Genomic DNA, 22,262 nt, shown 5'->3' with positions numbered 1-22,262 from the left:
CCCCTTAAGAAATTTCCCCTTCTCAGGCCAAATCCCAGAAAGTGTAAGAGCAGCCTTTTCTTTTACATCAAAGCAAGTTTATTGAAAAGACCAGAATGAAGCTAGAGATCTCACGCTTGCTGAGTTCACTAAGCCAAATTGCCATTTGCATCAAGTAAGCCACCAATTTAAAAGCTAGCCACTAAAATGGCTGAGCCACTGTGGTGGACACACCCTAAGGTGATCGCTCCCTCTACCAATTAGTCCCAATGAACTGCCTTTCCCTTTAGTGCAAGTAGAACCTGTGACGTGCGTCTAGCCAATAGACTATGGCAAAGAGGATAGAATATTCATTCCTATGATTATGTGATGTTTTACGACTTCATCTTTGCAGACTGGAGCAAAAGATTCTCCTGCTGGCCTTGAAGAAGCTGCCATGTTGTGAGAGGGCCCCATGGCAAGGAACTGAAGGTGGCCTCTAGGAAGAGAACTCAGAGAAGCCCTTGGGTGACATTCAGAAGAAAAGAGGAACCACAGTCCTACAGCCACAAAAAACTGAATTCTGTCAACAACCATCTGAGCTTAGAAAAGAGCCTCAAACTCAAGAAAGGCAGGCAGCCTGGCTGACACCTTGATCGCAGTCTTGTGTGACCCTCAGCAGAGGACCCATCTGAGTCATGCCTGGACTCCTGACCCAGGGAAACTGGAAAATGATAAATGTATATTGTTTTAAGCCTCTAGGTGTGGTAATTTGTTATGGAGCAATAGATAACTAATACAACTGTCTACCATCATAAATGATCAGCCTAACCAATCCTACAGTGTAATTTTGATATGGTTTACTCCCTACCTTTCATCAAGAAACAGCAAAACTAAAATATATCCAATGAAAAACATAACCTGTCACTTTAGAACCAGTCATATGTTAAAACACTACTGAAATGAGCTGGGCGTGGTGGTGCCTGCCTGTAGGAACAATGAGAGGACCATGATGAAGGAAAATCTGTTAAATCCTCACCCAACAGCAAGGAAACTATGTAGTTTAGATCCTTTAGATCCCATCTTTGGCAGAAATTGTTATTTGGCCCTTAAAAAGGGATAATCCATATTTAGGCAGGCCTGGTTTATAAAAGAGCTTTCAAATTGGGTTCATGTCCCTCAGTTCTGCACTGTGACTACTGAGAGCCCCTTGTTATGACCTTGGTCTGCTGATACAGGCCACAGGCATATCCCAGCCCCCCTATACTCACGCACTGCTCGCTGGTCTCTGGGATGAACTCCCCCTCACTGTTGATGCTGGTGTAGGACCCCTGCCGGGCAATGTGCTGCTGCCGCTCAGGAACATAGCCAGGGGGAGGTGAGCTTCGGCCAGGGTTCTGGGAGCCTAGAGCACATAAAGGAGACTTTCAACAACAGAGCCCAGGGTGTGTAGCCCAAGAAGAGCAGGCATGGGGCCAACTCAGAGACACTAGGCCCTAGAGGTCAGGAATGTGACTCAGATGGGTCATGGCACCAACGTCCAGCATGTGCCAGCTCCCTCAGGCAAACAAACTCCCTTCCTAATGGGAAACAAACTCCAGAGATGGAGCAGGCACTATGGCATATCCGACCAAAAAAACCTTGGCACAAAACAGAAACCAGAATAACCCCTATGAGACCACTTTGCTGGCAATCAGACTAGCTTTTAAAAAAATTCTTATATATAATTACTCCTTCATAATGTCACCTTCTCTCTTCCTCTAGAGCACTAATGCCATTTCCTCCCATCAGCTCAATGCATCAGCTTAGTCCTCTTTAGTTTTGGGTCCAAGCAGTATTTTGAGGATGGGGCCAGGGAAAGGTAACTGAATATACCTGTGCATCTCTCTCTGTTGCCCTGTTCCCCTAGCCGGTGTCTCCCCTTATTTGTTCTCTACCTGTATCAGGTAAAAAAGGCCTTCCTGATGGTCTGGCCAGGATCAAAAGGCAGGCTTCTCCATTCCTACCCACTCCCACACTTCCTGGATTGTGAGTAATAATATTACCTTTTTTTTTTTTTTAAATTGAGACAGGGTCTCACTATGTTGCTCAGGTTGGTCTGAGTAATGATATTATCTTGCATTTATGTGGTGCTTTACTTTTTCTTACACATTCACAGTAATTAACCTCATTTGATTTTCAACATCTCTACAACAGAGGTTTGGCAAATATTTTCTGAGTGGCTGCTAAGTGGCAATCATTCCACAAGGTATTTTTACATTTGTTACTTCACTTAATCCTTTCAACAATCCTGAGAGGTAAGCATTTGCTTTACTTAACAGAGGAGGAGACGGAGACTCAAGGAACTTAAATCTTCAAAAAAAAAAAAAAAAAAAAAAAAACCCAAAACACCCAAAAACAATTATTTATGTTTTACAGATAAGAGACTATAAAACCAATTAACAGGTACTTTCACCACATCAGCTTGTAAGATGAAATGGTTTATCATCCTAACATTAGTGAATGACAGAGGTGTGCAGAGACACACTTTGTAAGTCACTGAGCAATGCTTTTCTGCCATAAGGGATTTTGAGTCCAAGAAATCAGGTCCTCCTTCCTCCTAGCCCAAGAGCTTTTTCTGACTGGCTGTGTTGCTTTCCATGATCAGAGGAGACAAAAATGAGGCCAAAAGTTTGCATCTTTTTTCCTTCCTAAGCTCACCAGACAAACCAGAAGAGCCAATTTCCAGAAGGTTTAAAAAAAGCTTTAACTATACCCACACAAATATTTCTTGTAGCTTCAAAACTTAAACATAGGACTCTTATCCTGAACCCTTTTCCTGTTCTGAAGGGAACAAATTTATCCTGTTGTTTAGAAAACCAGAGACACAAGAGCCCTCCACTCCCTTATCTACCACCCCTTACCTCTCTCCCACGACCCAGCAATTCCCAGACACCAGGAATAGCAGAAGTACCATCCCTCAACCATACAGGTTACTTTCCTTGCTGGCTAGTTTCTCCAGTCTAGTTCAGGGGCTGTAGCACTAGGTTTTCTGAAATGGAACTGCAGGCAAGATGCTCTGTGGAAATGGCTAAGGAAGCAAGAGAGACCAAGTTTGGTAGCTGGAGACCTAGGGAAGTACCTGACTCATTCTATTCTGTTTTGTTGTTTTGTTTTGTTTCAGAGACAGGGTCTCACTCTGTTGCCCAGGCTAGTCTTGAGCTCCTGGGCTCAGGCAATCCTCCCCCTTCAGCTACAGGTAGGTGCCACCATGCCTGGCTTCTCTCCTTTCTTGATAATACATCCCTAGTCCAGACCAGTTTTAGATGGAAAATCTGAGATACACAGTTTTAGTTTTATATGTGTGTGTGTGTATACATGTTTATACATATATGTATATATATTTCCTATTGCTCAAAAACTCATGTGTGGCCGGGTGCAGTGGCTCACACCTATTATCCCGACACTTTGAGAGGCAGGAGAAATGCTTGAGGCCAGGAGTTTGAGACCAGCCTGGGCAACATGGTGAGACCCCAGCTCTACAAAAAATATTTTAAAAATTAGCGAGGCGCACACTTGTGGACCCAGCTACTTGGAAGACTGAGGCAGGAGGACTGCTTGAGCCTGGGAGGTTGAGGCCGCAGTGAGCCGTGTTTGGACCACTGCACTCCAGCACAGGTGATGGAGTGCGACCCTGTCTCATAGACAAAACAAAACAAAAGCTCATGTGGAGTCAGGAGCACTCAGCCTGTACCTGGAAGTCGAGGTAGTGCACCAGGGACTAAGCATCTACAGCAGAGGGTGCTCAAGAGCCCAGTCCAGGGTCTTAGAACATCCTGGAAAAGAGGGTGGGCCTGATAGACTGATGGAGCTCAACAAACTCCCTGAGCCAGAGAGACTCCCACTATTTCAAAGACCCTCAGAAGGAAGAAAAATACTTAATGGAAAAAAAGAATGGCCGGGAGGCTTGCTCTGTGTGTGTGTGTGCACTTTTAGGAATGGGGTCTCGCTATGTTGCCTAGGCTGGTCTCAAGCTTTGGCCTCCCAAAGTGCTGGGATTAAAGGCATGGGCCCCCATACCTGGCCAGAGGGTTGCTCTTTGGAAGATATTTTCTAAGAAGCTTAAACTATTGTTTTTCAATGACCTTCAAGAAACTGACACTGACTTTTTTTTTTTGAGATGGAGTCTTGCTCTGTTGCCCAGGCTGGAGTGCAGTGGTACAATCTTGGCTCAAGGCAACCTCCGCCTCCTGGGTTCAAGCAATTCTCCTGCCTCAGCCTCCTGAGTAGCTGGGATTACAGGTGGCCGTCACCATACCCAGCTAATTCTTGTATTTTTAGTAGAGACAGGGTTTCACCACGTTGGCCAGGCTGGTCTTGAACTCTTGTCCTCAGGTGATCCGCCTGTCTCAGCCTCCCAAAGTGCTGGGATCACAGGCGTCAGCCACTGCACCCAATTGAAACTGACTCTTTAATTCTTCTATATTAAGTCAGTTGTTCAGAACATATGGTTCCTGTGGTTGTGCTGAATATATTTTGAGAATTCACCACTGAACTGGTATTGGAGAATACTTCCAATCTCTTCTTGGACACATCACCCCAGCCTCCCTCCAAGTATGTCTCTCTGGCAGGAAAGCTAACATGGGGTCCTCAGTAATCTGGCTTCCCCACCTGACTCCAGAGCAGAGGCCAGAAACAAAATTGCTCTGAAAACAGGCATAGAATTTTGCTGGATTTCCTGTCTCAACATCTCACTCACAGGGTAAAGGCCACCAACTCCGAGATAAATTGGTATCTGAGCCATGCCTTTGAAATGGTCTCAAACAGCCCATGGAAGAGAATTTGTCCTATTTTCTAAGTCCTAACAGAAACTAAAGCTACTCTGAGTGTAAATTTAGGGATATTGTACCATGAACTAACAGAGTAATAAAATCAGGCAAGGCAATTTTTTTTTCTTAAAAAAATACTGTCACCTCTCATTTAACCCTTACTACACCCCTGCAGTGGTGGTGCATTATCATCATCCACATTGCGTAGAGGGAAACCCAAGCCCCAAAGCCATAAAGTGACTTTATGGTGGGGCCGAAGTGAGAAAACAGGCTTTGTGACGCTCATACAGTTCAGCCAAGGCAATTTGGGGACCATAATTTATTTCCAAAAAGGGCAGGCATGCTGCTCAACACAGTGGCACAAGACAAAACTTCTCCTTGAACTGGCCAGGCCATCTGTTCCCCATGAGTAATCCCTATGGAGGATGGAGATCCCATCCACAAGGAAATATGACAGCCTGCCAGGTGTGGGAGGGAAGCTAACGTGGGGACTTCCTGGCAGCACAGGGGAAGCACAGTGCCATGTTTCTTTCTTTCTTTGGAGTGCAGTGGCATGTTCATAGCCCACTGTAGCCCCAAACTCCTGGGCTCAAGGGATCCTCCTGCTTCAGCCTCCCAAAGTGCAGGGATTACAGATGTGAGCCACATCCACAGTGGCATGTTTCATGCAGCTCAAATTCAGGGTTGTTTTCTCCATGGTCATTTGGGAGTCAGAGGCCAGGAATACAAAATGCTGCTTGGCCAACAGAGGGCTTGTAGGCAAAGACAAGATGGAGGTTTAGGGGAAATCTGGACCAAGGGAACTACTCCACTTTCCAATGACCCAGACCTCACAGACCCATGTACCTGGCTGCTTCCCTTGCTACTGTAACACAAAATTCCAGTGCAACTGTGAAAAAAGGATGGTTTTCCTAAGCCCTATCATGTCACAAAACACAGAGAGAGCACTATTTAACCCTTTGCTTATAAAAATTAGCCTACTGCCTGCTTCCTACTTTTAGCTTTGGATGACATCTTGGTAGTCCACAAGTTCTATGGCAATTCAGTCCACATGTCAGCAACATTTGTCAGCAGTAGAAGCAACTCTAAGGAGGTAAGTGAGGTGCACGGAGAAAAGACTAAGCTTTGAAATTAGATATACGTGGGTTCAGATCAGGCTTTGCCACTCATTAGCTAAATGACCTAAGCTCTCACCTCAATTTTCTCAACTGCAAAGATGGGGAGAACTATCTACCTCATAATTTCTTTTGGAAGTTATAAATGTGCTGGCACAGGTACATATCTGCATAACCCCATCTCACGGTAGGAACTCTGTAGAATCCCATTTGTACCCTTCACTCTATGTGGCAGATATATGGGGTAGGCGTAAGATGGATTCCACCCTTCTAGTGTGCCTTCCTGTACTTCAGAAGCTAACTGGCTAAAAGCTGTATTTCTAAGACTTTCTTTAGGTTCAGCTAATCACATGCACTTCTGTGAGATTAACAGGCTTCCTGCTGTTCCTGAGCAGTCACAGAAGCCTTTGGTTTTTCTGCCACAGTTTAGCAGAGGCCCCACACCTGGTCTCCAGCTTTGTCGATGTTGACAGACAGGTGTGGACCAGAGCTGAGGGCACTGGACTTCTGGACCGGTGGCTTCCTGATTACAGAAGAGGGAGGACGCTCTGCAGTGTTTCTTAACCTAGAGCCTGCTTCTCTTTCTTCCCTCATTGATTCTATAATCCACAATGTGCACCTCTGGCTTATAGAATCTCTTCTTCCTGAAACTAGCTACAGTGGGTTCTCCTCTGTGCAACTGAACTCTGACCAACACATTCTGGAGCTGTATTATACATTTTACCTAGAACAAATAAAAATGTCTCTTGTAAGGGATTGATTGGAGAGAAAGAAAACCTCTTATTTACGAAACCTCAGACACTGGTCCAAACTATGCCCAGGTAGGATGAAATGCCCTCAATCTGTTACAAGGAGTGTCTGGGGTGAGACTTCCCTGGGATAAAATATCCATGGTCCCCCTGACACCTGTCCCCTCCTTCATCAGCTGCACTGAACTCTCCCCTGGTTTTACAGGTGGGATGGGACTAGCTCACATGAGGCCAGCACTACAGACCCAGGAGGGTCTGGGGGGAAAAATAGCAAAGGTTTTCTGAGCTTTTATTTCCAGCCAGAGACTTTCACTTTTTCCAATCCACACTGTGCCTGCAGAGAGCCAGCCTTGTTATCTGATGGGCTATGTGCCAGCGGCTATTGTGCACAGGCCCACAGGCTGGAGCAGGAAAAGGAAGTCTCCCCAAACCAATGGCTATCAGAGGAACCGAATGGAAAAACCAGGAGTTGGCAAAACTGCTCCAGGGCATTTTCGGTTTTGTTTTTAATCTTCATTTCAGAAATTGGGAGCCAATGAGATACACAACAGTTGAGAGCAAGTGAGACAGGGAGCTGAACAGGATAGGATACTGGACCATAAAACTACATATTTACCAGCAGTGATAGCAATGAGCCAGACAGTACAAAGCACAGTGCTATGCAAAACAGCTCATTCCGTAGGTCTCAGAAGACTGCATAGGCAGGGGTCACAGGCTTTCTTGGGACACCTTTCCCTGGTATTCCAGCCTGAACTTGCTCTAGCCTCACTGTGCCATCTGTGCCACCAGCTGAAGCAAAGGAGCACAGTAGCAGTTCCACTGTTCAGAGAGGCCCACAGCTTCCCATGAAGGCATTTTACACAGAAGGAGAAAATCGGGGTTTAAGCTGCCAGCTATCCTCATTCCTCCCAGTGCGTGCTAGCTCTCTACCAGCCTCCTTAACCCAAAGAAGCAGAGTCAAAGATACACTCTCACCCTAGGATATGGTAGGTTCTTTTGCTTTGTACTCTGACTTAAAGCTGAACGACAGGCTCTCAGATTCTAGCCCTTCTCATAGGAGAACCCTAATAAGGAAGCTGATGCAGTCAGGAAGTTGTCTCCGCAGGGAGTTCTAGGGCTTTGGGTCAGTGTTAATGTGCAGGTCATTGCAAGTATAAAGAGATAGCTTTTTTGGCCACTAGCTATTTTCTAAACTCTTTTCTCTCTTCAGGGACAGATGAGATGGGGAGAGAAATCAAACATTTTTTTCTTTCTCAATAGAAAATCTTAACTAATATTTACCAATATGCTCACAGTGGACCACACTCTGTAGAACACAGTAGTGGGTAGAATTTCCATAAGACCCTAAGAACATCTTCTATGTTTCAACTTTCAAAATTCCCATTTTATTTTGGAGCTGCTACCACCATCAAAGTTTCTGATCTCATGTAGCATCATAGAACTTACAGCAAGGAGGGAAAAAAACCTTTGGAGATGAAAGAAGCTAACCATTTTTTTTCCAAGTGTATGGTCACTACCTCTGCAGTCCTGCTTTCTACCCTTTCAAATCTGTACTAGGACTGGAAGCTGGTCCTGCGCATTGCTCTCTGTTTACTGCCCAGTTGTCGCTATAATCCACCCTCATCCTTTCAACATTCTTTCTTGTCCTCTGCCTGAATTTTCCCTCCATGTCTCTCAGAGGCAGAGAGGGCTCCTCTCTTCCTTGCGAAAGCATTATAAACCCTCTACCTGGACTCGATTCATCTCCAGCAGGAGTCAGCTCCCCCATGGTCTCCTCTTCATCACCTTTAACCCTCCTTTTCAGTTGTCTTTATCCCTCCCTTCATACACTTCCTCATATCTCTACCCTAAAAACATCCTGGGCTGGGCATGGTGGCTCATACCTATAATCTCAGCACTTTGGGAAGCTGAGGTGTAGAAGGATCGCTTCAGACCAGGAATTCAAGACCAGGCTGGGCAACATAGAGAGAACTCATCTCTACAAAAAACAAATTAGCCAGGTATGGTGGCAAGCACCTGTGGTCCCAGCTATTTGGGAGGCTGAGGCAAGAGGATCGGAGGTTGAGGCTGCAGTGAGCCACGATGGCACCACTGCACTCCAGCCTGGATGACAGAGAGATGGGGTTTTGCCATGTTGCCTGGGCTAGTTTCAAACTCCTGGGCTCAAGCAATCCACCCACCTTGGCCTCCCAAAGTGCTGGGATTACAGGCACGCACCACCACAACTGGCAGGCCCACCATTTCACTACCAAACTCCAGAAAAACCTGATTGCCTTCACTCAGGCGTTGGAGTATGGCTTGCCTCACTATGGGACAAAGTGGCAAGATAAGGAGAAAGACAGAGTGAGAACTGAGGCAAAGGCACTTAACAAGATGAACTTAGACCATACAGGAGTCAGAATGTAGCAGGGACAAGTCCTTTTTTTTTTTTTTTTTGAGACAGAGTCTCACTCTGTTGCCCAAGCTGGAGCGCAGTGGCACGATCTCAGCTCACTGCAACCTCCGCCTCCCGGGTTCAAGTGATTGTCCCACCTCAGCCCCCCAAGTAGCTGGGATTACAGATGCACACGACCACACCTGGATAATTTTTATTTATTTTTATTTTTTTGAGACAGACCAAGAGTCTGTCCAGGCTAGAGTGCAGTGGCACGATCTTGGCTCACTGCATCTCTGCCTCCCAGGTTCAAGCAATTCTCCCACCTCAGAGGCCCGAGTAGCTGGGATTACAGGCACCTGCCATCATACCTGGCTATTTTTTGTATTTTTAGTAGAGACAGGGTTTCACTATGTTGGACAGGCTGGTCTCGAATCCCTGTCCTCAGGTGATTTGCCCGCCTTGGCCTCCCAAAGTGTTAAGATTATAGGCATGAGCCACTGCGCCCCGCCAACAAATCCTTTAGTTGAGGCTTGGTTACATGGCTTAAGGGCACCACCCAATGTATCATGGAAAAATAGTGCTTGAGCTTCAAAGGTAGGTAGAATTTCCATAGGCCAAGGTATGAGAGGATATCTTCAGGTAAAGAAATTCCACCTGTCTGCCTAGTGATCTCCCCACAGAAAGATTAACTCCTTTGGATTAACTCATTACTTAGTAGGGTTTTTTTTGTTTGTTTCTGTTTTGTTTGTTTAGCATGAACTAGTTTAACAGATTAAATGGCCTGAAAAAAAACCTGGAATTCAAGGTATGCATATTATGACGGAAACAACAAAGGGTAAACATGATACCTGGCTTCATGTATTTGAAAAACTGTCACATGAAACATTTTATCTGTGTTTATCTGTTGCTCAAGAGAGCGGTACTAGAATCAGTGGGTAAAGTGAGAGAAAGCTGATTTTCAATCCAAAATAAAGAAGAATTTCAAATATACATATCTGGAATTTGATTGGGCTACCCTGCGCTTCCCCATCAATGCAAATATTGCAGTGTGAACTAAGTAGCCCGCTTGCTGCAGACTCACTAAATATTCACACGTATGTAAACGATGATGGCAAGGAGGCAACAGAGGAACCCGGTGGAAGGCTGAATTGCTAAGGCTTACTAACCAAGGACTTCTTGGACCCCATTTCTACTGCTAGGACTTTTCCAAGTCTCTCATGCTATACCTTGACTTCTGTCTCTGTTTCCCTTCCAGAAAGTCTTATTTGTACCAGCACACAGCAAGCACTCACACATCTGTGAATGAAAATAACAGGTTTCTGTCTCTTACCCTTGGTCTGTCCTTACCAACCTGGCTGGTTCTGTGTAACACCTTCTCCCCACACTCCTAATTTCTTTTTCTACTTCTCTGGTTACTCCTTTTCTGTGTCCTTCACAGGCTCATCCTCTTCTAACTGGCCACTAAGTGTTGGGTTCCTAAGGCTCAATCATGGACCCTCTTTTCTTCTCATTCTATAGTCTCTGCTTAGGCACTCTCCCCTGGGCCCATGGTTTCAACATAACAATTTCCAATATTTTTTCACTAGCCCTGATTTTCTCCCCTCTGAGCTAGAGACCTATATATCTAACTGCCTCTCTGATATCTCCTGTTGGCTGTATCAGAGGCACTTCAATACCAACATGTCTAAAACATTAAGTCTGCCCCTTTCCAGCACCCGGAACCAGGCTCTCTTCCAGTATTCCTGTCTTAGTGAAAGGGGATGCCATTTATTCATCTCCAAAAAGCAGTAATTTACCTCTCTCTCTCTCAATATCTGCAAATTATTTTTCTTCCTTTTTTTTTTTTTTTTTTTTGAGATGGAGTTTTGCTCTTGTTGCCCAGGCTGGAGTGCAATGGCACCATCTCAGCTCACTGCAACCTCCGCCTCCCTGGTTCAAACAATTCTCCTGCCTCAGCCTCCCTAGTAGATAGGATTACAGGCGCACGCCACCACACCCAGCTAATTTTTGTATTTTTCATAGAGACGGGTTTTCACCATGTTGGTCAGGTTGGTTTCAAACTCCTAACCTCAGGTGATCCACCCATCTTGGCCTCCCAAAGTGCTGGGATTACAGACGTGAGCCACCAAACCCGGCCTCTTTTTTTTTTTTAAATGATATTGGGTCTCACTATGTTGTCTAGGCTAAGCTCAAACTCCTGAAATCAAGCTATCCTCCCACCTTAGCCTCCTGAAAACACCTGCAAATTCAATCCAATACTATAGTAATTCTTAAGCCTTTTGGTCTTAGAACCCCTTTGCACCTTAAAACTGAGGCCACTTAGCTTTTATTTATGTAGGATATATCAGCTGATATTTACTGTATTTGAAATTAAAACTCAGAAATTTTAAAAACATTTTCTCAGGAGAAACCAGTGGAGGGAAAAAGAAATTTTAAGAATACAATCATATACAAGCACACATGTCATTAAGCCATTACAGTGATGACATCACCTCAGGCACCTGACCTCTGGAAAACTCCATTGTACCCTTGTGAGAGAATTGAGTGTCATGTCTTATCATGATTATGAAAATAATTTTGAGGGCCAGGCGTGGTGGCTCACTCCTGTAATCCCAGCACTTTGGGAGGCTGAGGCAGGTGGATCACGAGGTCAAGAGATCGAGACTATCCTGGCCAACGTGGTGAAACCCCATCTCTACTAAAAATACAAAAATTAGCTGGGCATGGTGGCGCATGCCTGTAGTCCCAGCTACTTGGGAGGCTGAGGCAAGAGAATCGTTTGAACCCGGAAGGCGGACGTTGTAGTGAGCTGAGATCGCACCACTGCACTTCGGCCTGGTGACAGAGCAAGACTCCGTCACACACAAAAAAAAAAAAAAAAAGAAAGAAAGAAAATAATTTTGAACTCACAGGGTCAAAGGATCCAAGGGACTCCCCAGGATCCCCAGAACACACTTTGAGAACCACCAAAACGCCATGTTCTGTCAGTTTTACCTCTAAATGTCACAAGTTCACCTGCTCCTTCTTCTCTCCACTTCATCAGCCTACTCCAAACCCAGTTTTCTTTACCTGGACCACTGCATTAGCCTAATGCAGTTCCCTTGCATGCATTCTTGCCCCCTCCAATCTGTTATCCACACTGTAGCCAGATCAATCTTTTCAAAATACAAATATGAATATGTAACACCACGCACTCCTCTTCACTTAAGAACTCTAAAGTAGCTTTTCACTACTTTCCATACAATGATCAGAATCTTAACCAGGGTCCACAAGGCTCTGCCTCCCTCCCCAGCTTCATCCTGCCCTCCCCTTCCCCTTGCTCCCAGCTCTCCGGCTATCCAGACTTCTTTCCATTTCTGACATACCACACTTCCTCTTGCCATCAGGCCTCTGCTCCTGTAACATCCCCTGCCTGGAACCCTCTTCCTTGCATCTCTTTTGCCTAACTCCAAAATCCCATTCATGCCTACAGCTTTCCTGGCCCCAAGATCAGGATCAGGTCCCATCCCTTAGTTATAGCCCACCATTTCTTTCTTTCTTTCTTTTTTTTTTTTTTTTTTGATACGGAGTCTCACTCACTCTGTCACCCAGGCTGGAGTACAGTGGTGCAATCTCCACTCACTGCAGCCTCGATCTCCCAGGTTCAAGTGATCCTCCTGCCTCAGCCCCCTGAGTAGCTGGGACTAGAGGCACTCACCACCATGCACAGCTAATTTTTGCATTTTTAGTAGTGACGGGGTTTTACTGTGTTGGCCAGGCTGGTCTCAAACTCCTGGCCTCAAGCAATCCACCCACCTCAGCCTCACCAAGTGCTAGGGTTACAGGCGTGAGCCACCATGCCCAGCCCATTTCTTAGTTATAGCCCACTTGCAGCACCACACACCTTTCAGTCACAGTTTGTAATTATACATTAATCACATCATAAGAAGTAAATGTCTGTCTTTCCATGGATTGTAAAGGCCACAGGGACAGGGCCTGTGTGTTTTTTGCTTCCCATATTTCTGGCACATAGTAGATACTTTGGAAATTACTTTTTTTTTTTTTGAGACAGGGTCTTGATCTGTTGCCCAGGCTGGAGTACTATGGCACATTCATGGCTCACTGAAACCTCTGCCTCCCAGGATCAAGTGATCCTCCCACCTCAGCTTCCCAAGTACCTGGGACTACAAGCATGCACCACCACACTTGGCTAATTTTTGTATTTTTTGTAGAGACGGGGTTTTGCCATGTTGCCCAGGCTAGTCTCAAACTCCTAAGGCTCAAGCAATCCACCCAACTCGGCCTCCTAAAGTGCTGGGATTACAGGCATAAGCCACCATGCCCAGCCAGTAATTATCTTTTGAATGAATGAACAAAAACGCAGTATGATGGAAGAGAGATAAGACAACATGACATAGGTTGAGGCGTGGTGGCTCACACCTGTAATCCCAACACTTTGGGAGGCCAAGGCGGGTGATCATCTGAGGTCAGGAGTCAGACCAGCCTGCCAACATGGCGAAATCCCGTCTCTACTAAAAACACAAAAATTAGCGGGGAGTGGTGGTGTGCACCTGTAATAGGCTGAGGCAGAAGAACTGCTTGAGCGCATGAAGCAGGGGTTGCAGTGAGCTGAGATGGCATCAATGCACACTCCAGCCTGGGTGACAGAGTGAGACTCTGTCTCGGAAAAAAAAAAAAAAAAGACAACATAATAAATATTATAATGGTGATGGGTAAAAGGGGCAAACATTTTCAGTGGCTTCTACTGCCTACCAAAAAAGCCTGAGTGCAGTTCAGAGTCCCTTAGAAAACACCCAGGCATCCTTTCTTGGCCTCTCTACTCCTCCTCCAAATGTATCAGCCAGCCTGGACCTGAAGGATAGTGAGCTCTCCACAGACAAAGTCTAAAAGCCCTCTCTCCCCTTGTACCCTATGGAAATCCGCCACAATCTTTCAAGGTCCAGATGGAACAGCTCCCCTCAGAATGCACTTTCCAGATCATTCCAGTTAGAAATCATCTCTCCCATTTCTTCGCTCTATGGAAAGGCTCACAGGCTCAGCCCATTCTCTTGCCACATCTACCTTACCCTACACACACTGCAAAGCCCCTGGGGTTCTTCAACCCACCAAGTTCTTTTGTGATCATGCCTGGCAGGTGCTCCTTACTATGCCTGAGATATCTCTCTCTACTTGATGCTCAGTAAATCTTCCTTGGAGTGTCAGCTCTGATGTTACCTTTTCTGTGAAAGCCCCTCTCTCCCAGGCGGAATCTGCTCCAGCCACCCTTGCTCTTCCAAATGCTTCACTGCAGCATTCATCTCAGCCCAATGGCTGGTACTTAATGCTTTGCTGAATGAAGGAAGCCAGGATCTAGGTATGCTAAGAGGCTGTGTTGCCCATTTTCCAGATAAACAGGAACTACTTCACAGAAATCTCATTCCTCAGCATTCTCAGCCAGGAAAATCATTTCCATATACAGCTCCCAGTAACATGGAGAAAGGGTCCAGTCACTAAGTATTTAGCCCCTGCCTCCATGCACATATCATAGGCTCTTGCTTGGGGGCAGGAGACCCAGTTACTGACCCATCAATCCTTACTGATTACAAGGGACCATGCTGCCCACCTCCATCCCCTCAATCTCTACAAGGACTATGGAAAAGAGGCCAAACTGGCAGAGCTTCCCAGGCTCTGAGGCACACAGATCCACAGCCTAGCTGTGGCTAGGCTCTCCTTGCTAGGGTACTAACTCTCCCTCCTCAACCAACACATTCCCCAATTATCTACAGAAATCTGAAATTCATATACAGACTTTCAGCCTGGCAATACTTACTACCAGTACTTGCCTGGATTCCAGAAGTTACTCAGTAAGGCAAAGTCAGTACCTCAGTAACATATTTTTCCTGCAACTCCCTCAGGAGGCATATTGCAAACAAACTCAGCAACAGGATCAGTGCTTAGATCTCTCAAGCTCAGCTCAGGATCTTCAGAGGACAGTTCAATTTGAAGCAATTCTACCTATATGGATAAGGGCAAAGCTGGCTTTCTAGCAGCAGCAGGGGTCTCCACAACATTAAGGCAGCAGGCTCAACACGATGTTTGATAAGACCAGATTTCCCTTTTGATACAAGTTCCACAATTCAAGAAATGGGGGCTTTCTCCCCAGACTCTCAAAAGTGGAATCCACAGGAATCCTGGGTTAACAAATAATAATGCACAGGCCTGATTTAGATTCCTGTCCTGGGAAGGACTGGTAGCAGCCACAGAGCTTTCTGACTAGTTAGCAGAGGGTTGTATATACAGTTGGCTCTCCATATCTGCAGGTTCTGCATCTGTGGATTCAACCAACCACAGATTGAGAATATGTGGAAAATCATAAAAAATAATAGCAAAAAAAACCAAATAAAAATATAGCATAAGAACTATTTACATAGTATTTACATCATATTAGGTATTATAAATAACCCAGAGATGATTTAAACTATAAGGGAGGATGTGAGTAGGTTATATGCAAATGCTACACTATTTTATTTCAGGGACTTCAGCATCCACAGATCTTGGCATCCACAGGGGTCCTGGAACCAATCTCCTACAGAGAAATGACTGTACTATGTCAATAGTCTCCTTTCCTTCCCAGACAACTTAGCTTGACTCTCTCAAAAGTTTCATTGGTCAGCATCTTCCCTGAAGTATAAAGACTTCTCAGGAATCGTAAGCCAGAGGTTTAAGGTCAAAATTCAAACTTAGACCTGATTCCTAACTTTACAAGTCTCTATTCTTCATAAGAACGGTCAAAAGTGAGTGTAAACACAGCTGGAAGTCTTCAAGCAGATGTCTGAGGCGATCACTTTTTCAGGGATGTTTACAAAGAATTTAATCACACTACTATATCATTATATTTTAAGTTCCTTGAGAGTCAGGATACCATCCCAGTTATTTCTTTGCCCTTCCTCCCTAAATAAAATAAAGGCATAAAGGATTACTCTACACAGAGTAATAGTTAATAAATATTTGATGATTTTAATTAACAAATACTTGTTGCTTTTTTAAAATGTGGGCAGATAAAATAGAGGTGGAGAAAAAAGGGGTGAAATACTCACTGACGGAGAGGTGCCTGCTTCTGGGCTCCGGGGGCTGGTAGATAGTATTTATATCCCCTGCGGACTGGGAAGCCTTGATCCGCACCTGTCTGGACACCCCAGAGTGGGGAGAGGAACTGTTCTGCAAAAGAAGAGGAAAAAGGCCGAGCTACATCTTTACACAGTCAGGCCTATCAAGGCCTTCTCATCCTTTTCCTAAGGACTCCCTGCAGGCTCAGCCACCTTCATGCTTTTAATACATGAGTTACCCAGCTTTCCCCCAAATCTCACTCCTCTATTTGTCTCAGCAAACCACTATTCGCTCAATGTAGTTTTACAGCTTCAATGATGTATGAGCGCTGAGACCTAGTGCCCCAGTTTAACAGGTGATGATCCAGACATGGAGGAATAACAGGCATTCCTGTAATAATCTGCAAAACAGAAAAGAGAGCTGTGAATACCCTCTCATAAAATTCTCCAGAGAGTTTAGGAAGAGTAGCAGAAAATTATTTCTGCAGAGGAGGGAGTCAGAATGGAGAGTGAATGATGGCAACTTCCCTCCCCAACAAAATTCTGGTTGCTATATATGTATTTATCATTTATCTTATTGACTGATTGATTGATTGATACAGAGTCTTGCTATGTTGCCCAGGCTGGACTCAAACTCCTGGGCTCAAGGGATCCTCCCGCCTCAGCCTCCGGGTTAGCTGAGACTATAGGTACATGCTACCATGCCCAGCTCATATATGTGTGTTTAAAAGTAGCTCAATATGCTTCTTTTTCCCAACCATAATCACTCCCTGAAAATTAAGAAGATTCCAGGGTTTACATGCAAATCATCTCAGGATGATGTTCAATTGGGAAAAGCTACCATAAGTACCATTCTGCCAGACAGAGGTCAAGGGCCTGAGAGGAGGGTCAGCAATCCTCCCAGCACCCACCCACTCTTTCCACCGAGCCCAGTCCAGCCACCAGAGAAAACTAAGCAACAAAGGGGGGCCTTTGCACTGAGAAAGCTTAAAACTAAACCCTGGAGGTAATCAAGTGATGTCAGGATGCTATTACAAATAAGCAGGGCACTGGTCAGAGTAGGGGTGAGAGCTCAGGATTTACAAACAAGTTGGTTCAAAGTTTCTACTTGCTCCTCTATCTCCTCTACCTCCACCTAACAAAAAAAATCTGATCTAAACAAACTCTATATCCTGTCCTCCAGGAAAAAGGTTTCCCGCTCTCAGGGGAGAGTTCAGCTGCCAAGCAACCTCCTGTAGTCCCCATGCCAGACTTTATCACATGCAGGTTGTCTTGAAAAACTGTCTTGCTCTAACGGGAAGTCAGAACCAAGGGGAAGTGAATGTTCTTGCTGAAGCCTCCGATGTGCAATAGCTCTCTGCTAAGGGTCAAAAAGGAAACAACAGTCAAAGCCACATACTGGGGAGGCAGGCAAGTGAAGGGCAAGGGAGGGTCACAGTCTTGCACTCACAAAGAGGAGGTGCATGATGAGCACCCTGCCACCTGCCTGAATGCAGGGCCTTACACATAGTGGGAATTCAATAAATCATGGCAACATGAATTTGAAATGTGTACCAAAGGACATACAATCTAAACCCTCAATTAAAAAATCTAAAAGCTAGGCCCGGAGTGGCTCATGCCTATAATCCCAGCACTTTGGGAGGCTGAGGCGGGCGGATCATGAGGTCAGGAGATCGAGACCATCCTGGCCAGCACAGTGGAACGCTGTCTCTAATAAAAATACAAAAAATTAGCTGGGCGTGGTGGCGGGCACCTGTAGTCCCAGCTACTCAGGAGGCTGAGGCAGGAGAAGGGCATGAACCTGGGAGGCGGAGCTTGCAGTGAGCCGAGATCGCGCCACTGCACTCCAGCTTGGGTGACAGAGCAAGACTCCATCTCAAAAACAAAACAAAATAAAATAAAATATATAAAAAATCTAAAAGCTGAATTTCAATGGCCAGCACAAGCATAGATTTGTAAAAGAAAAGGTTGAGGTTGTGGCAACAGGTTAGAAAGCAGGTGAAGACAATCAGTGAAGGTCTCAAAGCAGAGCTTCTCACCCTTTAATGCACATATGAATCACTTGCAATCTTGTTCAAGTGCAGATTCTGATTCGGTAGGTCTGGGGTGGAGCTCAGAGTCTGCATTTCTAACCAGCTTCCAGGTGATGCTGACACTGCTGTTACACGGGCCACACTTTGAGTAGCCACGTCTTAGAAGTGAGTCATGCCTCAATTGCAGGTAATGGTTCTCAACCCTAGCTGCCCATGGGAATTGCCTGTGGAGCTTTTTTTTTGAGACGAAGTCTTGCTCTGCGCCCAGGCTGGAGTGCAGTGGCGCGATCCTGGCTCACTGCAAGCTCCGCCTCCCGGGTTCACGCCATTCTCCTGCCTCAGCCTCCCAAGTAGCAGGGACTAGAGGTGCCCGCCACCATGCCCGGCTAATTTTTTGTATTTTTATTAGCGACAGAACCTGCCTCCCAGGTTCAGGTGATTCTCCCGCCCCCACCTCCTGATTACAGGCGTGCACCACCATGCCTGGCTAATTTTTTTTATTTTTTTTATTTTTGAGACGGAGTTTCACTCTTGCTGCCCAGGCTAGGAGTGCAATGGCACAATCTCAGCTCACCGCAACCTCTGCTTCCCAGGTTCAAGTGATTTTCCTGCCTCAGCCTCCCGAGTAGCTGGGATTACAGGCATGTGCCACCACGCCCAGCTAATTTTTTGCATTTTTAGTAGAGATGGGGTTTCTCCATGTTGGTCAGGCTGGTCTCGAACTCCTGACCTCAGGTGATCTGCCCGCCTTGGCCTTCCAAAGTGCTGGGATTACAGGGGTGAGCGACCATGCCCAGCTGCCTGTGGAGATTTTGACACCTCAGATCAACAGAACCTGTGGACATAGAGTCCAAGCACTGATATTTTGTAATATTCAGCCAAATTTTGAAAACCTCAATTTAAGGGGGCAAAAGGGAATGGTATGGTAAATAAAAATGAGGTTGCTTCAAGGGTTTAGGACACCTTGAATAAGACTCAGAAGTGGGAAAAAGAGGAAGGAGAAAGGTGGACTATGCCTGAGAATATAAGGGGACTGTCACAGAGTGACAGGAGAGCCCATAGGCATGAACTGTGTAGCTAGCAGAACATTCTAAAGACAACAAATAGAAGATGGTGTTTGATCATTCCATGAACACCTCACTAAAGGACTCTGGGTAGAAGTGTGCTGTGGCTAACACAAACAATATGAAAAAATTACCAGGAAACCATGTGCATCAAGATTTCAGTGACTGGAAGATAGGAGATCAGTAGAAAAATAAGTTACAAAATTCTACCCACAAATTATCTCAATAAAATATCTGGCAAGTGGATTCAACGATGCAGGGACGAGGTGAAGCAGGGAGAGGGGTTGCTTTAGTTTGTTACATGGGAATGTAAGGTAAGAAATGGCACACTGGATCACCAAGAGCATCCTGTCCAGTCCTCTGTTTTAATGGTGGTACCAAGAGATATTTGCATGGAAGACCATGATAGTTATGATAGCTGTGAAAGCATCTGAGGTGATTTAATTAAATTTACAGCTTTACCATCCATGAATTTATTAAAGCCCTTTTTAAAATCTGCTTTGAAGCTATACAATTTCAGAATAACAGATGCCACATATATCATCTTTTTTGTTTTTGAGACAGGGTCTTGCTCCATGAGTGCAGTGGTGCAATCATAGCTCATTGCAGCCTGGAATTCCTTGGCTCAAGTGATCCTCCCACCTCAGCCTCCCAGGTAGGTGGAATTGCAGGCATTTGCCACCATGACTGATTTTAAAACTTTTGTAGAGATAGGGGTCTTGCTATGTTACCCAGGCTGGTTTATCACTTGTTATACAAATTATTTCTTTTTTGTCCTAAGATAATGCTCAATATTCAAGGAGTTCATCCAAATTGAGATTAGGTGAATAAATCTGTGTCTTCATTATCCATGCTCTTAAATGCTTTAAAGACTCTGATTACATATGCTTAGGCTGTCTTTCCTGACTAAAGAGTTCTAAACTTTTTTTTTTTTTTTTTTGAGACGGAGTTTCGCTCATCGCCCAGGCTGGAGTGCAACGGCACAATCTCGGCTCACTGCAACCTCCACCTCCCAGGTTCAAGCAATTCTCCTGCCTCAGCCTCCCGAGTAGCTGGGATTGCAGGCATGCGCCACCACGCTCAGCTAATTTTGTATTTTTAGTAGAGACAGGGTTTCACCATGTTGGTCAGGCCGGTATCAAATTCCTGACCTCAAGTGATCCACCCACCTCAGCCTCCCAAAGTGCTGGGATTACAGGCGTGAGCCACCACGCCCGGCCAAGCATTCTAAACTTTTACACTGTTCATATATGAAAGTGACTCCAACTCCTTGAAAATTTTGTCTTCTAGACGTTTGCTAGCTCAGTTGTCTTCAAAGCTGCAGGGAACAGAATGATACAACATCTCACAAGTTCTTCTCATGGACAGTATTATACTTTCTGCTTGGCTTCTAATGATTTCCAATTGTGGAGGAACCTGGGTGAGATTTCCCAAGGACTACAATAATTCTAAGATCCCTCTTCTGGGGCCGGGCGTGGTGGCTCACACCTGTAATCCCAGCACTTTGGGAGGCCAAGGCGGTCAGATCATTTGAAGGTCAGGAGTTTGAGACCAGCCTGGCCAACATGGTGAGACCCGCTCCCCCCGAACCCGTCTCTACTAAAAATACGAAAATTAGCCGGGCGTAGTGACGCACGCCTGTAATCCCAGCTACTAGGGAGGCTGAGGCAGGAGAATCGCTTGAACCCAGGAGATGGAGGCTGCAGTGAGCTGAGATTGCGCCACTGCACTCCAGCCTGGGTGACAGAGTGAGACTCCATCACAAAAAAAAAAAAAAAAAAAAAATCCCTCTTCTGGATGGTGACTGACAGGCACTAGACTACAAGTCAGAACATCTGGATTTCAGACCAGCTCTGTCACTACACACTGCCTCACCTGAGCAGTCACCCTAAATCTCAATTTCCCCAGATGTAGACTGGAGATAATAGACGCCTGCCCTGGTACCCTCAGAGTTGTAAAAATCAAATGAAAGATAAAAACACTTTTTATGTGCTAGGTGTTGTTATTATTACTATTATTCGAGACAGAGTCTCACTCTGTCACCCAGGCTGGAGTGCAGTGTTGCAATCTTGGCTCACTGTGGCCTCAACCTCTCGGGTTCAGGTGATTCTCCCACCTCAGCCACTCAAGTAGCTAGGACCACGGGTGCGCACCACCACACCCGGCTAATTTTTGTTTTTGTTTTCTTTTTAATAGAGACAGGGTTTCGCCATGTTGCTCAGGCTGGCCTCAAACTCCTGGGCTCAAGTAATCTGCCTGCCTCAGCCTCCCAAAGTGCTGAGATTACAGGTGTGAGCCACCATGCCCAGCCCAATGTTATTATTATTGAGATGAGATGGAGTCTCGCTCTGTGGCCCAGGCTGGAGTGCAATGGCGCAATCCTGGCTCACTGCAAGCTCCGCCTCCCAGGTTCACGCCATTCTCCTGCCTCAGCCTCCCAAGTAGCTGGGACTACAGGCGCCCGCCACCACGCCTGGCTAATTTTTTGTATTTTTCAGTAGAGACGGGTTTTCACGTGTTAGCCAAGATGGTCTCGATCTCCTGACCTTGTGATCCGCCTGCCTTGGCCTCCCAAAGTGCTGGGATTACAGGCGTGAGCCACCGCGCCCGGCCCAGTGTTATTATTTTTAACAGGGGCCAGAACAAGCTATTCTGCCCAATCAGGTTTGTTTTATCTTCCTGCACTTGTCCCACTATTTTACAAGGACTGAAAAGAATTACCTTTTAAATTATCCTTGATATTTTTAACTTAAAATATTTAGGTGAGAAGATTAGAAGCTTATTTTTGTCAACGCGAATATGAGGTAACAAAACAAAGTGGCTAGGTGTTTAGTTTTTATTGTATACAAGTTACAAAAGAAGGTTCAGCTTGATATTACTTTATGACAGTGGAAGATCTGAGACTAGAAGGTCCTAAGAAGGTCAAGAGCTGAAAGACAAATGTAAAAGTTAGATGCATAAGCTAAAAGTTGGTGGTCCAAAGCAAAGGCTTAGGACAGCAAAAACTACAGAAGGAGACAATGAAGTATCTTAAAATGATGGTAGAGACCAAGGCTAGAGAGAGGCTTTTCAG

General features: G+C 45.4%; 1 protein-coding gene across 5 annotated transcripts in view; it reads right to left on the bottom strand.

Annotated features, from left to right (window-relative positions):
* Positions 1 to 22,262, bottom strand: part of MAP3K3 (mitogen-activated protein kinase kinase kinase 3) — a 73,651-nt gene that overhangs the window by 11,848 nt on the left and 39,541 nt on the right. For all 5 annotated transcript variants that reach the window (XM_009251903.4, XM_002827696.6, XM_009251906.4 and 2 more), the window contains 2 exons: positions 16,084 to 16,204; positions 1,230 to 1,363 (listed from right to left, as the gene is read on the bottom strand). In XM_009251903.4, the coding sequence (XP_009250178.1) occupies positions 1,230 to 1,363; positions 16,084 to 16,204 (255 nt within the window). The remainder of the gene's footprint in view (positions 1 to 1,229; positions 1,364 to 16,083; positions 16,205 to 22,262) is intronic.

Source organism: Pongo abelii, chromosome 19, assembly GCF_028885655.2.
Source record: "Pongo abelii isolate AG06213 chromosome 19, NHGRI_mPonAbe1-v2.0_pri, whole genome shotgun sequence".
NCBI lineage: Eukaryota > Metazoa > Chordata > Mammalia > Primates > Hominidae > Pongo > Pongo abelii.
The sequence above is the reverse complement of the archived record's forward strand: the minus strand, read 5'-3'. Positions and strand labels throughout refer to the sequence as shown.